Genomic DNA, 16,311 nt, shown 5'->3' with positions numbered 1-16,311 from the left:
AGGGATACTGCAATAGTCAGCTACAATCAAGCAAGGCAGGTATACTACAATAGTCAGCTACAATCAAGCAAGGCAGGGATACTGCAATAGTCAGCTACAATCAAGCAAAGCAGGGATACTACAATAGTCAGCTACAATCAAGCAAGGCAGGGATACTGCAATAGTCAGCTACAATCAAGCAAGACAGGGATACTGCAATAGTCAGCTACAATCAAGCAAGGCAGGGATACTGCAATAGTCAGCTACAATCAAGCAAGACAGGGATACTACAATAGTCAGCTACAATCAAGCAAGGCAGGGATACTACAATAGTCAGCTACAATCAAGCAAGGCAGGGATACTACAATAGTCAGCTACAATCAAGCAAAGCAGGGATACTGCAATAGTCAGCTACAATCAAGCAAGACAGGGATACTGCAATAGTCAGCTACAATCAAGCAAGGCAGGGATACTACAATAGTCAGCTACAATCAAGCAAGGCAGGGATACTGCAATAGTCAGTTACGATCAAGCAAGGCAGGGATACTGCAATAGTCAGCTACAATCAAGCAAGGCAGGGATACTGCATAAACATTCAGATAGTGTGACAACAAGATGCTAAACTGACAGAAGTACTGAGACATTGAACGACGTGACACCTAGTTCCAATGAATCTACAAATTGAAAAACACCAACCTTCATATATCAGTTGGAAGTCTTACGTGTGGAATGGTCCAATGAGGGGAAGAAAACGAAACAAAGATTTGCACGAGGTATATCCCTCGGGAGCAAAGAACGTCGAAAGATTACAGGATGATAAGGAGATTGGTAAGACCATTTGACAAGCCGGTCTAAGTACAACTCAACAAGGCGAGTCAATCAATGACGAATTACATTATTTTCTCTGACCAATACCATACTTGAAGTATGCATTAAATAAATTGTACAATTTTCTGATTTAATTTAATTTAATTTTTTTAATTTAATTTTCTGATCACAAGACATAGTTTGGCTCCGCTATTATAATGTGTTATAATCTCAGGAGCCGTTGTTCGCAGCGCTTCCCGGATGGGTTCTACGGCACGCTGAGAGTTTTCTCTTCAACATAGATATTTGGATGGTTGAATTTGAGCTAGTTTTGACCAAGTTACAGCCTGTTGAAGTCTCACAGTCGAGTGTGTAGAATTCTACACATTCAAGTATGGGGCGGCTCTCAAAGGGTTAATGGGAGTTGTGATAATTCTCAGAACGAGCATTAGAAAAGTCTTTAGTTTCTTGAATCTGCAAAGTATTCACAATCAACTTTTGTTCTGGTTTACAAAGCTAAGTGCAATGTTTACTAAGAGGTCTGTTTTACTTTCTTGTTGATTGACCATTGTTCATTCTACCAGGACAACATGACATGCCTAGACTCTGCAGTAGCAAGTAATAAGAGCTGGCTTGCTCAGCCTGCGGCTAGACTAAGGGCAATTATCCGCCATCTTGAGAGCAAGTACCCAGAGGAGCAGAAGAAGGTAAGCGCAACTTAGAAGAAAAGAAAATACATCAAAAAGAATTTACCATTCGAAAACTTGCGTAACCAATGAGGTAACAATATCACTTTATTCCCTCCAGACACTCACACATTGTCTCCCTGCTGCAAACACCGCTTTTGATTCACCAAATATTCAGGCATGACTCAGTATCAGGTAACTGGTTCAAACTAATGATGGGTTATGCCCAAACATTTAGTGATCCAAAAGTGACGTTCGCAGCAGAAACGTCCCTGTGTGGGTGTTTGGAATGAGTGCAATAATGTATAATTGGCTGCAATGCAGTTTACTAAGACTGCGGAAAAGGATGCAATAGTTGCAAATATTAATAGCAATGAGTCACTCAAATGTCTCTTACCCGGACGCCTCAGACACTGGCACGCCTCTCTACCGGGCACCTTTAGCTTGAGTTCCTATGGCAAAACTGCTTAGAATTAGGGGGTTTGAATTATTTTTCGTGTACACTAGTGTCAATTTATCACTGCCCACCTGTGGAATCCACACATTTTCATCAACGCACTATTTTTTTATCCTGAATACGCGGAAAATGTGCCAAAAAAAAACTTCTTCAAAAACTGTCAAAGTACATGAGCCCGGAACAGCGAAAGCCATCGCTTGTGTTTGATACCAAATTGATCAAAAAGTGACGTTGAAGTCGAGCGAAAGAAATGTTGCGGATCTAACAACTACGCCATCACCTTTCTGGCTTTCTTGTCACTAGTAATTCTTCCACCTGACAAGCCCGGGTTTTTTTTGTCAGTTACTAGCTAGCTAGGCAAGCCCCAGGCAAGTGAGGAGACACGGCTGGGAAACCCCACGTACCTGCGCTTGGCTGGCGAATAAGTACGATCGCAGGGCGCAAGCATCGCACGCGCATCGATCGTCGTTGACGGCAATCATGACACAACATTTTGTTGGTGATGACTGGGAGTCAAGTGAAAGCCGCGGAGCTCCGGAAGACGACTCTCTCCTGCCGCAAAGCGACTCGGTGAGGCTGCAGATTTTGTTTTGAAGAAAGCAGCGCTGACGAAGTGGATATTGTTGACGACTCCTTCACTAGTAAGTTTGTCGGATATCGACAGTGACTATGCAGAGCAATGGCGTCTCGATTAACGACTCTCGCGCAAGACAAGATCTGCTTCATTGGCTTGGACGCTGAGCAACTTGTTCCTTGAAACATGTATTTTGGTCCATGCAGCATCTCCCAAAACAATTCAAAATATGTTCCTGTTGGGTGAGGTAACAATGACTTATGATTGTATCTGCATCTAGTACTAGTATGTAGCTTATGATCCTGTGTGCTAAGTAGTCACAGCCACTAGGATTGAACTCGGTGTGTGCAAATATGTTTTCATGGAAGTGAAGGGCTTGGAGAGCATCAGTACAGAGCCTGGTGTGGATGCAATATAAGCCCCTGGAAATGTCTTGGCCATATGCAATATCAGCCCCTGGAACTCTCTTGGTCATATGCAATATCAGCCCCTGGAACTCTCCTGGCCATATGCAATATCAGCCCCTGGAACTCTCTTGGTCAGATGCAATATCAGCCCCTGGAACTCTCTTGGTCATATGCCGTTGGATACGCTATAGTCAGTGAAGCCAATGAATTACTTGGACAAGCAAGTGTCTGAGTACACCCCCAAGGACTATAAAATTCCACCTTCTTCTCCAGTTGTTGTTGTTGTTTGGCTTTATTTAGAGTGGAGTTCCAAAACAAGCCTAAACCTAATGACAATGGTCCCACTGAATTTGCCATTCGAAAACTTGCGTAACCAATGAGGTCACAATATCACTCTATTCCCTCCAGACACTCACACATTGTCTCTCTGCTGCAAACACTGCTTTTGATTTACCAAATATTCAGGCTTGGCTCAGTTTCAGGTTACCGGTTCAAACTAATGATAGGTTATGCCCAAACATTTAGTGACCCAAAAGTGACGTTCGCAGCAGAAACGTCCTTGTGTGGGTGTTTGGAATGAGTGCAATAATGTATGAATGGCTACAATGCAGTTTACTAAGACTGCGGAAAGGGTGCAATAGTTGCAAATATTAAAAGCAATGAGTACACTCAAACGTCTTTTATCCGGATGCCTCAGGTACTGGCACGCCTCTCTACCGGGCACCATTAGCTTGAGTTCCTATGGCCAAACTGCTTCGAATTTGGGGGTTTGGATTATTTTTCGTGTACACTAGTGTCAATTTATCACAGCCCACCTGTGGAATCCACACATTTTCATTAATGCACTATTTTCTTTATCCTGAATACGCGGAAAATGTGCCAAAAAAACTTCTTCAAAGACTGGTATTATACAATGAGCCCGGATTAGCAAAAAGTGTTGTTTTTTCACGGCTGAGCGTAGCGAAAGAGTGTAAAAAACGTATTTTTCACTCACCATTTTTCTGTCGTGCTCTGCTGCTCTTCCACTGCGCAACTCTCCCCCACCTGCCATCGTGGTCTTGTATTCTTCGTAGAGCGTGCATTCTGGTGTACCACTAGCCCATGTACAACCCGGTTGCTATGTGAGTGAAAACGCTTGTGTTTGATATCAAATTGATCAAAAAGTGAAGTCGAGCGAAAGAAATGTCGCAGACCTAACCACTAAGCCATCACCTTTCTGTTTTTCTTGTCACTAGTCTTTCTTCCGCCTGACAAGCCCGTGTTTGTTTGTCAGTGACTAGCTAGCTAGGGAAGCCCCAGGCAAGTGAGGAGACACGACTGGGAAACCCCACGTACCTGTGCTTGGCGGGCGAATAAGTACGACCGCAGGACGCGAGCATCGCACGCGCATCGATCGTCGTTGACGCCAATCATGACACGACATTTTTTTGGTGATGACTGGGAGTCAAGTGAAAGCTGCGGAGCTCCGGAAGACGACTCTCTCCTGCCGCAAAGCGACTCAGCGAGGCTGCAGATTTTGTGTTGAAGAAAGCAGCGCTGATGAGAATGACGACGAAGTGGATATTGTTGAGCGATGAACGACTCCTTCACTAGTAAGTTTGTCAGATATCGACAGTAACGATGCAGAGCAAAAGCGTCTCGATTCACGACTGTAAGAGCAACGAGTACTAGCGCAAGACAAGAGTTGCTTCATTGGCTTGGACGCTGAGCAACTTGTTCCTTGAAACATGTATTTTGGTCCATGCAGCATCTCCCAAAACAATTCAGAAATATGTTCCTGTTGAGTGAGGTAACAATGTCTCAATGACAATGACGATGATTGTATCTGCACCTAATACTAGTATGTAGCTTATGATCCTGTGTGCTAAGTAGTCACAGCCACTAGGATTGCACTCCGTGTGTGCAGATATGTTTTCATGGAAGTGAAGGGCTTGGAGAGCATCAGTACAGAGCCTGGTGTGGATGCAATATCAGCCCCTGGAACTCTCTTGGTCATATGCAATATCAGCCCCTGGAACTCTCTTGGTCATATGCAATATCAGCCCCTGGAACTCTCTTGGTCATATGCAATATCAGCCCCTGGAACTCTCTTGGTCATATGCAATATCAGCCCCTGGAACTCTCTTGGTCATATGCAATATCCGCCCCTAGAACTCTCTTGGTCATATGCAATATCAGCCCCTGCAACTCTCTTGGTCATATGCAATATCCGCCCTGGAACTCTCTTGGTCATATGCAATATCAGCCCCTGGAACTCTCTTGGTCATATGCAATATCAGCCCCTGGAACTCTCTTGGTCATATGCAATATCAGCCCCTGGAACTCTCTTGGTCATATGCAATATCAGCCCCTGGAACTCTCTTGGTCATATGCACTATCAGCCCCTGGAACTCTCTTGGTCATATGCAATATCAGCCCCTGGAACTCTCTTGGTCATATGCAATATCAGCCCCTGGAACTCTCTTGGTCATATGCAATATCAGCCCCTGGAACTCTCCTGGTCATATGCAATATCAGCCCCTGGAACTCTCTTGGTCATATGCAATATCAGCCCCTGGAACTGTCTTGGTCATTATACAATATCAGCCCCTGGAACTCTCTTGGTCATATGCAATATCGGTCCCTAGAACTCTCTTGGTCATATGCAATATCAACCCCTGGAACTCTCTTGGTTATATGCAATATCCTCCCCTGGAACTCTCTTGGTCATATGCAATATCAGCCCCTGGAACTCTCTTGGTCATATGCAATATCCGCCCCTGAAACTCTCTTGGTCATATGCAATATCAGCGGCTGGAACTCTCTTGGTCATATGCAATATCAGCCCCTGGAACTCTCTTGGTCATATGCAATATCAGCCCCTGGAACTCTTTTGGTCATATGCAATATCAGCCCCTGGAACTCTCTTGGTCATATGCCCTTAGATACGTTAATAGTCAGTGAAGCCAATTAATTACTTGGACAAGCAAGTGTCTGAGTACACCCCCAAGGACTATAAAATTCCTCCTTCTCATCCAGTTGAGTGATGGCATGGCCTAACAGGATCAGACACATACCAACTCTCATACTTGTATCTTACACAGAAATACCACTTCCAACATTTGTACAGAGGTGTGGTGTACCGCAATATTTGCCCACTTACGGTGCTGTGATTGATCTAAAATTTCTTAAAGGGGAACTCCACGAAAAAAATGAAACTTTGATAGCCTGTAGAGTTTCGGGCGCTGAGTCGAATGGTCTTGGTCCGAAGTCTCTACGACGAAGCGTTCTTGAGATATTTCACTTTGAAATTGCAAAAACGAGGGCCGCGCCCTGACGTCATGCGGCCATTTGGCTACGTCATCACGGGCTGCCTACGTCATCGTGGCAAAGTCGTTTCTCTTCGCCAATCTACAAGCACTAATTTTAGTTGGTATTTCAAGGGAAGATGAGCGATTCCGAACAATCCTCTGTCCCCAGCAATGAAGGCAGCGATGCCGAGGCCAGTGAAGACGACCAACAGCCCACCGCCGCGTATGGCTGGGGCAGGGAGCTCAGATACTCTGCTGAGGAGCAGCCATCGCGTGTAACAAATGTTGAGGAAGAAGATACTTCAGCAGCTGCGTCCGACAGAAGACGAGTAGCTTGGCCACTTGATTCGTTTGGGACTCTGACTGGTGCGAGCGTGGACAAAAGTGTATAGCCATGCCCAGCCCGCGGGAATGATTTTGCTGGTAGGATGCTGCCGTCGCTGTCGACAAGACGGCCCAAGGTTTCTTGCGTAGCGGACCTCGCAGATTACGAGATCGTATCCTTGCATGAGGCTGTGCCCACCACTGCTCTTCGAGGTTACCTCGACATGCAGAAGCCGTCAATGCCAGTGACAGAAGAGTCTGACATTAGGTAAGCCTCAATTAGCTTGCCTTGACTTGTCTTGTGAGGATCGCGTATCAGCATCATGATACACTTATTTTTTGGGGGGAAATTATTATTGTCAGGCGCACTACAGTAGGCGTCGCACAAGAATAACATTGTACTGGTAGTTATCACAAGTTTCATGCATGACACAAACTAATTTCTCTTTGCTCCGAGTATGTCTTGACTTATCTTGTGATGATCGATGTGCGTAATGTTTTGTGTAACTTACTGTTGCCAGGCATAGCACGAACAACGTTGTACTATAGTGCCAGTAGTTATCACAAGTTTTCATTCATGACTCAAACACATTATTTTGTCTTTGTCATTTTCCCTTGGATTGGTACAAGATCTGCAAAGTATGATAGTGTTCTGTTGGTGAAGAGAGCACTGCACACAGTTTATGAGCACCATGGATGCATTCGATCACACCCAAACCCATACTTTATCGTTTCAAGCGATAGACTTTGTCAATAAACTCGTCCCATGGCATGCAACGTACAAGCGTGGGGTCAAGCAAGCGTACACCAAAATTATGCACAAATTCTGGCAGGAGAGTAAGACATCTGTACTTTCTGACCAAGACATCTCTGTACACACTTGCTTAGACAATAACTGCTGTATGAGAAAATGGAAACTTCACCGCACAGGACGACTCTTGTTCTCAATTGCATTGTTCGTTTCATTCCCTGTGTGGCCCATAAGAGACGGGAGCAAACATGTTCAGCAGATGTTTGTTGTCTTCTGGCGTGGAGTGGCGGCGTCATTAGATGTACACATAGTCATTTCACTAAGTACACCACTACTACAGCATATGTACTATCCTTAGGCTAGCGTGCGTGCGAGGGAGTTTGAGTATGTGGGTGCGTATGTGTGCGTGTTGTTGTGTTTGTGTGTGCACGCACACGCGCGCGCGCATGTGGGTGAAGGTGTGAGTGCATGTGTGTAATATGTGTAGTTCCCACTGTATTCCTTGCACAATAAGTCTTCACTTACTTTTCTTTCGCATACAACCAGAACCCATTCCTTGTTCGAAATTAGATTTTTTTGGCCTGGTGATCCCGCAAGCGTGGAACTCGGAGTGTAATAAATTTTTGTTTCATCTTACTTGCACTATTCCTAGGCTGCCCAGACTTCTAACAACTGCTCTGAGTGATATGAAGCGTGGAACTCGGAGTGTAAAAAAATTTTGTTTCACCTTACTTGCACTATTCCTAGGCTGTCCAGACTTCTAACTACTGCTCTGAGTGATATGATATTCAAGCAACCATGCCTAGAAGTAGGGTAGCTGTTATAAATAGAGACATATCCACGCAATCAACTTACACTGGTTCAGTTTGGCAGGATTGGTGAGACCGTTCGTCGTGCATGCTGCCTGCACATCGCAAGCAAACAGTTCTGTAACCTTCGTACTTGCTGGGGGTCTGTCTGTTTGCGTCCCAGTTGATGACAGATGTGCACAGTTTGAGTACTGGTATGCGCAAAGTTACTGGGGTTCATCAGCTAGCTGCAGTCGGAGTTGATGGGGTGATGTACTCTTCTGATCCTGATGGAACCTATCTCGCCCTGCTTTCTCAGTTGCAGCTTGTTGAGTTCGCTTTGCTGGAGGCTCACGGTTCGGAGGGCACTGTTTCACTGATGAGGGCTTTCCTGGACGGCGTACTCGTCAAAACTCAGCTCTCAAGTCCCTCTGGATCATAAATGCAGCGAGCAAACATAGCTCGTGCTGCGAAAATAGGCTTGAAATTTTCACGACGCATTGCAACATCTCGGCGCTTTGCCAGGTCTCCATCCTTTGGGAATCTGAGAAAACTAACCCCAGGAGGATGATATGATACTGGCACTACCAACAACACAACAATTTGGCATTGCAGGGGCTCAGGTGACTTGGCAAACTACTTTCTGAAGTGACTTTCGTCCTGAAGAAAGTGAGATTCAAAATCCAAGTATTTTCGCACCATGCCACAATGATGTCACACATACATTGGTGTGGGGCGTGGCTAAAATTGAAATATCCCAAGAACGCTTTCTCGTAGAGACTTCGGACCAAGACCATTCGACTCAGCGCCCGAAACTCTACAGGCTATCAAATTTTCATTTTTTCGTGGAGTTCCCCTTTAAGACTGGATATCAGTAGTTGTGGAGCAATTTGGAGCACTTAATATTTTTTGAAAATGTTACACATGTGATGGTTTTTGCTGATCCAGGCTCACATGGTAGACGAGCTGTCCTGAGATACGGGAAAATCCGAGATATGGGCAGTGCACAGTCCCAAGGAGCCCGGATAAGAGCCGTTCGAGTTCATACAGAATCGCGCACTCCAGCACTAATATTTAAGAAGCATTATGGGACGCAAAATTGATAACAAGGCTGGACGGGATGTCCTGTAATGGGATTCTAGCTTAGTATTCTCTGTGACCCTACAGGTATACATGTATATGTACTACGGATACACGTATATAATGTCAATAGCCACAAAGACAAGTATTTCTTCTGCTCATGCTACCCTGTCCGTGACCGTCTTTCCTGCCACCTCACTTCACTCCAACCATGTTTCTCTACGGACGATTCTCTCCTCTTCCCTATTCCCACTTTTACATCTGTCATTGTGTTTCCTGTGTGTTCTATTGGCAATGTAGGTAATGGAAATTGTTCGACATGCCGCTGACAAGGCGACTGCTCATCCTCACAACCTTCGTTTTCTTCAGGTAATTAGGGAAAGCAGAACATGTTATGAGTTATAACTAACTGTCCATCTATGTAAGCAGATAATTATACCGTCAGCAAGTGTGACAAAAGGGCACAAAACTGACAAGGAGTACTTAGCTGAAAAACTGACAAGGAATGCTCAGCTTCCCCTTCCATGCAAAAGAGAAAGACCAAGGAACTACAAGTTACGCTATACTGTCCACTGACACCACCAGTTACTAAACAATCAGCTCACGCCATAACATTGCACGACACTGTGTAATTGGTGGTGTTAGTGGACAGTATAGTGTAACTTGTAGTTCCTTGGTCTTTCTCTTTTGTATTAATTTAACCTTGGCTCTCCATCTGAGTCCATTCCCCTTCCATGTTTACCCTATAAACTTGAACCTCCCAATTTGGGTGGTCTGTTACTTTGCATCGTTGGGTTGTAGTAAAATCGGTACGTCCAATTGTCTTACTAATATCACCTTCATCCAGTAACGTTCGGCATTCTTTGTTGCTGTGGGACAGAGCCCCGGCTCATCTTAGTTGCGCTTTCCTTCCCCTCTTTGGATATTTCCTTACTTGAGCCTCCCAAGTTGGAAGGTTGTTGGTTCGCACCTCTCAGATGTGTTGGAGTGAGGTGTTAGGTCGTTGAATGTCTCAGTACTCCTTGTCAGTTTTGTGCACTGTTGTCGTACTTGCTGAAGGTATAATTATTATCTGCTTGCACTGCTGGACACTTGGTCATAACTAGTAAAATTTTGTCTTGTTTTGTCCTTTCCTTACTTTTCCATGATTACATTGGCTCAAAATCCGAGCTCTTCAGGTAAAGTGATTATATGTCATACTGAGTATTCCAAGTGTCCCGTTGATATGGAGAGTATCGTGACAATTGAGGTCATTCGCTGGTGTTATGTACATAATAATTTAAATTCGGATACAGAGCCAGTAATAAAATGTTAAAAAAAGAGAAGAAATACATGAGAACGAGTTATGCAGCAACTATCCACGACTGTAACAAGATGATAAACGGTCAGAAAGTGCGATAATAGGGCACAAAACTGACAGGGCACTGAGACATCCAGCGACCCGAGACCTAGCTCTAACACATCTCCAGTGCGCAAAACAACACCCTTCCAACTTGGAAGGTTCATGGTTACGTAGGACCGAAGAGGGGAAGGTGAGCGCAGCAAAAATGTGCACAAGCTAAGTCCCGCGGCAACAAAGAATGCCGACTGTTACAGGACGATGACGAGACCAGTTAGTAACATGACAATGCAGTTTGACTACAATTCGAAGCAGCAAAGCAACACACCACCCAACAGTCATGGATAGTTGCTGCATACTCTTTGTCATGTATTTCTTCTCTTTTTTTTACATAATAATTGTTAAACAAAGGATGAAGTTTCGTTTTCAATCCGTGCATATGGTAAAAAGTCGTCTGTACTTTAAATACGTTTCACAAAGCTATCACCAACTCAATTTTTCGATGTCCACCATCCTAATGTTACAAGTAGCGAGAATCTTCATAGATTTATTTCCTGCATGTGTTTAAATACAGGCAAGTACATGTGTGCTGTGCATGCAGTTTGCCGAAAGACCCATATAGCATATGTACAAGCTGATCTTCTCATTTATACTGTCTGACTTATAAAAAAATACATAACCACTTGAAGGGGAAGTATACCCTAAAATAAAAAGTTCACCAGTTGTAGTCTTCGGGGTGCTGAGTCGAATGGTCTTGGTCCGACGAAGCTGAGACGCTCCCTTCCTCCTTTATTCCCAATCAAACTCGCGCACTTCCACCGAAACTGGGTGACTGCGCCCAACTAGATAGGGATTTGTATGGAAAAAGTCCCTAAAAACGCCGTTTCGTTCTTATAAAAGGACGGATGACCGCGATTGGTGCGTATGTTGTAGTCTCTTGGCAGCTGAGTCGACTGGTTTTGGTCCGAAAAGGCTGCGATGCAGCGTTCGGCCTTATTCCAAATCGAACACGGCTGAGTAAGCGGTCACGTGCTAATTTACAGCCTGTTTGGGCCCGTTTATGTCACTTAAGTTGAACCTTTGAACCAGGGAGTCGTAAAAGCCTCTTACGACCCCCTGCTTTGAATCTTTGTGTTGAACCTTGATGTGAAAATTGTAGCCTGCGGCCAGTGCAGGCACGGTGACCAGGCAACTGGTGTACGCATGAGCAAGTGACCGCTAACTCAACTGTGTTCGATTGGGAATAAGGGCCTAACGCTGCATCGCAGCCTTTTCAGACCAAAGCCAGTCGACTCAGCGGCCAAAAGACTACAACATACGGACCAATCGCGGTCATCCGTGCTTTTATAAGAACGGAACAGCGTTTTTAGTGACTTTTTCATACAAATCCCTATCTAGTAGGGCGCAGTCGCCCAGTTTCGGTGGAAGTGCGCGAGTTCGATTGGGAATAAAGGAGGAAGGGAGCGTCTCAGCGTCCTCGGACCAAGACCATTCGGCTCAGCGCCTCGAAGACTACAACTGGTGAAACTTTGATTTTAGGGTATACTTCCCCTTTAAGAAATGTTCTCCTCGAATACTTTACTGTCAAACAGATGAACACTACGTCACTGATAACGAATTTTCATCCAGCGCATGCGCCAAGTGTGAATAGCAACTGCATAGAGCAGTTGTAAGTTGACAAACCCCCTTTTCTTTAATTGTTGTTCTTGTGTACGCAGACTTACCTTCAGCTGGAGGAATTTTATTCCGAAGGCCAAGTGGACGCTAACACTCTAGTTGTTCTAGTTAGCGGGGAACAACTTGTTGGGAAGTCCACACTGATCAAGACATTGAGAAACATAGGCACCAATGGCACATCGAACGACTCGAAACGAACCCGAGGCATCCAGATGTCCAACTTCACTGATGAGCGTGGTCAGCATTTGCGTATCAAAGATCTCGCTGGGCAGGACGCGTTTTCAGCGACACACGACATTTTCTGCCTATCCACATCAGTACCAAGCCTCGGTCTTGCTGTTGTCAATAGCAAATGGGACGAGAAACTGATAACAACAAGCATAACCACCACAGCTGGTCGGTTTTTGAGCAGGATGCCACCATCGGTAACATCAGGTCAGTGCGATATTTCATCAAATGCATTTTTGTTAAAAAAGATTGTGTCTGTTGATCCGTATTTCAGCATGTACTGTAGCAGGCATGGAAATTCAGTTGATGACCGGGGCCGGCGCCCTCAGCGCGTACAGAACGCTGCGTGCACTGCACATGTTGATCCGATGCGACCAGCGCGCTGCAGCGCATAAATGCATATGTGTACCGCTTGTCCACGGCTGCATGGCGAGTGCCCTGGGGCCGCTAGATGTGCGACCGGATTTCCATGTCCATGACAGTACATGCATGAATGAATGATTGAATGATTGGGGCATGTGTTTGATTCTGTATACTGGTGCAGGGAGGGCACTGTGTGTGTGTGTGTGTGTTTGTGCATGCAGGTATGTGTGTGTGTGTGTTTGTGTGTGTGTGTGTCACATTAAAGCGCAGCGTTTATGCTCATTAACAGCTAGCATAATTGCAGCTCACCGCCGCGGGTACGTGCTGCCCCATGTCCTCGAATGCACATGGCGCCGCCCAACTGCCACATGCCCTTGCATGCGCATGGTGCAGCACAACTGTCTCCGCCGCCCTTTGTCCTCGCAGGCGCGTGGGGCCGCACACCTACCGTTGCCGCCCCATGTCCTTGCGGGCGCATGGTGCCGCACAACTGCCTCTGCTGCCCTGTGGCCTCGCTCAGGCATCGTGCCGCACAACTGTCAGTGCTGCCACTCACATTTACCCCAGCGCACTGAACGTGCCCATGACATCAGCAACCATACTGATGTCCGGTTACCATGACGCAAGAATGGCGACCCATTTTTCTTGCTCCCTTGCTGACAATCTCTTCTCAAGAATTGTTCAGGGTGGTGACTGGTTGTCAATTATTTTTGTTTCTCGTTGACGTTGGACAGTTCATTTGTTTCCCATTGCCCATGAACATGGATCCTGCCGCGAATATCTCTGCTGACGAGGTCTCGTCCTTCACAGTCGTGCAGCTCCGGGCACAGCTGTCCACCCGCGGCCTGGGTTCATCCGGCCGTAGAACTGATTTAGTCAAACGCCTGACGGAAGCCCTCAATGAATGTGAGCCCGACATCGATGAATCCGCCGCGGATCGCGAGCGAGAGAATCTGCTCGCGGACCACACGACCTCCCCCATGTCACCCCGAGCGGAGTCGGTGTGGACCTGGACACTCTGCGGGTCGTCGTGGCCAATGTCGTATCGGAGACCCTGCCAGCCATCCTCGCGGCTCAACAACCAGCAGCGCCCACGGCGGCAGCGCCATGCTCGGCACAACCGGTGGCCACCGCGGTGCAGGCAGCCCTGCCGACATCCTCCCTGCCCCGCCAAGTACTCAACAGGATACTCACTAGAGAGTTTGTGGACTTAAGTGAATTGTTGTCTGATGGTATTGGTGGGATAAGGCCCCAGCCAACGCAGTCGCTGCGCCTAGAAATGAAAGACGGTTTGCCCGTTGTGGTGCGCACAGATGACCCTTTCCGCACGAGAACTCGACATGTTCATGACTTGCCAACCTGGATCGAGGCATTTACAGTGTATTGTGACACCATACTCCAAGCCGCCCACATCAAACAGACGAGCTCTTGTCTTACCAGTCAATCGTGGTGGAGGCTAACCGCCGCTTCTTCCCAGAAGCCTGGCTTGAATATAATAAGCATTTCCGGCAACTGGCCGCACGTGACCCCACCAAACAGTTGGGACCTCATTGACCACAACCTGTGACAGCTTTGCACAGGCGCGACCATCCTGCTCAGCCTGCCGTATAATACACCCGATGGGGTCGGGTCATTGCCCCTTTCGTCTCTCCAGCAGCTACGGATCTGGTCGATCAACAGCTACTCCTGGAGCGCAAACACCCACATCCAACCGGTCTGGCTGAGGCACCGATCTAAGTCCCCGGCTGCCAAAGAAGTAAGAACACAAGGTAATAATATTCGCGGAATCCGCGTTGCCATAATTTGAATGTTGAGAGACGCACATGCTAGCCTTCACATTTGCAGGCCACTATTATGACCCTTGTCTGTCTGCCTAGGGTTACGGTGCCCGGCCTGTATGGGCTCTCCCTTTCTGCATTGAATGCATCAGTGGGCTCTTGGCTCTAGCCAACCCTGCTATTACTTGCCCCCCAGGCAAACGCAATTTAATTTCGCCGGCTGCGCACCATCCACCCAAGCAATGCGTGTTCTTGTGAATGTCGCATTAATGCGCAGCGTTTATGCTCATTAACAGCTAGCATCATTGCAACTCACCGCCACGGGTACGTGCTGCCCCATGTCCTCGAATGCACATGGTGCCGCACAACTGCCTCTGCTGCCCCATGCCCTTGCATGCGCATGGTGCCGCACAACTGTCTCCGCCGCCCTTTGTCCTCGCAGGCGCGTGGGGCCGCACACCTACCTCTGCCGCCCCATGTCCTTGCGGGCGCATGGCGCCGCACAACTGTCTCTGCTGCCCTGTGTCCTCGCGCAGGCATGGTGCCGCACAACTGTCAGTGCTGCCACTCACATTTACCCCAGCGCACACAACGTGCCCATGACGTCAGCAACCATACTGAGGTCCGTTTACCATGACGCAAAATGGCGACCCATTTTTCTTGCTCCCTTGCTGACAATCTCTTTTCAAGAATTGTTCATGGTGGTGACTGGTTGTCAGTTTATTTGTTTCTCGTTCCCACCCTCCCACTCCCATATTTATCCTCACATGCCTACTTTTATAAAGTTAACCCCAATAAACGGTGCCCAGCGGTTCTCCATTTCTCCATTGAATGCATCAGTGGGCTCTTGGCTCTAGCCAACCCTACTATTACTTGCCCCCCCCCCCGGGCAAATGCAATTCAATTTCGCCGGCCGCGCACCATCCACCCAAGCAATGTGTGTTCTTGTTAATGTGTGTGTGTGTGTGTGTGTGTGCATGTGTGTGTGTGTGTGTGTGCATGTGTGTGTGTGTATGTGTGTGTGTGTGCATGTGTGTATATGTAATAACGTTATTTCTTTCTGCCGATGCAAACAACAACCCTGATGATGGCGCCACCCCGTTGTCTGCTTATCAAGACGCGGTGTCCACTCTCGTATCAACACATTGGCGCCCGCATGATCCAATAGATGAAAAGTGGAACGTCCTCCGCGATGCTGTTGTCACTGCCGGAACGGACACTCTTGGTCAACGCAAGCGTAAACAACCTGATTGGTATGTGGACAGTGGCCCGACTATTGAACCTCTGTTACAGGAACGGAATCGGCTGCACGCGCTCTGGCTTCAACATCAACGTCCTAGGGATCACACTGCTTTCAAACAGGCTCGCAGTCAAGCGCGTGCCGGAGTGCGGAAGGCTAAACGTGACTGGATATCATCCAAGGCAGAGCTCGCCAATGCACAAAGATTCTCAGGACGAACTGTGTGGAAATGTGTTCGTGCACTACAAACAGTCGAACAAGGCCCGACCCGCATCACAACTGCTGCGATCAACGACGAGAATGGAAATCCATGTGCATCTGCCGAAGACCAGGCCAAACATTGGGGCCGTCATTTCTCTGGTGTTCTGAATGTGCAAAGTACGTTCAATTCCAGTATTCTTGACTGTGTTCCACAAATGCCGTGTCTGGATAGTTTGGTTGCGCCGCCTGATCTGTTGGAGTTACAGCAGGCAATCACGCAATGTCGAAGTGGCAAAGCTGCAGGTCAGTCAGGAATCCTGCCGGAGATGCTCAAAGCCTGTC

The 16,311-nt window shown here is 47.0% G+C and overlaps 1 protein-coding gene across 1 annotated transcript in view; it reads left to right on the top strand.

Annotated features, from left to right (window-relative positions):
- The first annotated feature begins 1,374 nt into the window (after positions 1 to 1,374).
- LOC135829449 (uncharacterized) overlaps positions 1,375 to 16,311 on the top strand; it is a 66,992-nt gene continuing 52,055 nt past the window's right edge. The window contains exons 1-3 of the mRNA XM_065341853.1: positions 1,375 to 1,493; positions 9,444 to 9,512; positions 12,201 to 12,594. Of these exons, the coding sequence (XP_065197925.1) occupies positions 1,377 to 1,493; positions 9,444 to 9,512; positions 12,201 to 12,594 (580 nt within the window). The 5' untranslated portion in view covers positions 1,375 to 1,376. The remainder of the gene's footprint in view (positions 1,494 to 9,443; positions 9,513 to 12,200; positions 12,595 to 16,311) is intronic.

Source organism: Sycon ciliatum, chromosome 13, assembly GCF_964019385.1.
Source record: "Sycon ciliatum chromosome 13, ocSycCili1.1, whole genome shotgun sequence".
Classification (NCBI taxonomy): Eukaryota; Metazoa; Porifera; class Calcarea; order Leucosolenida; family Sycettidae; genus Sycon; species Sycon ciliatum.
Note: the sequence above shows the minus strand (reverse complement) of the source record. Positions and strands in the feature narration are given on the sequence as shown.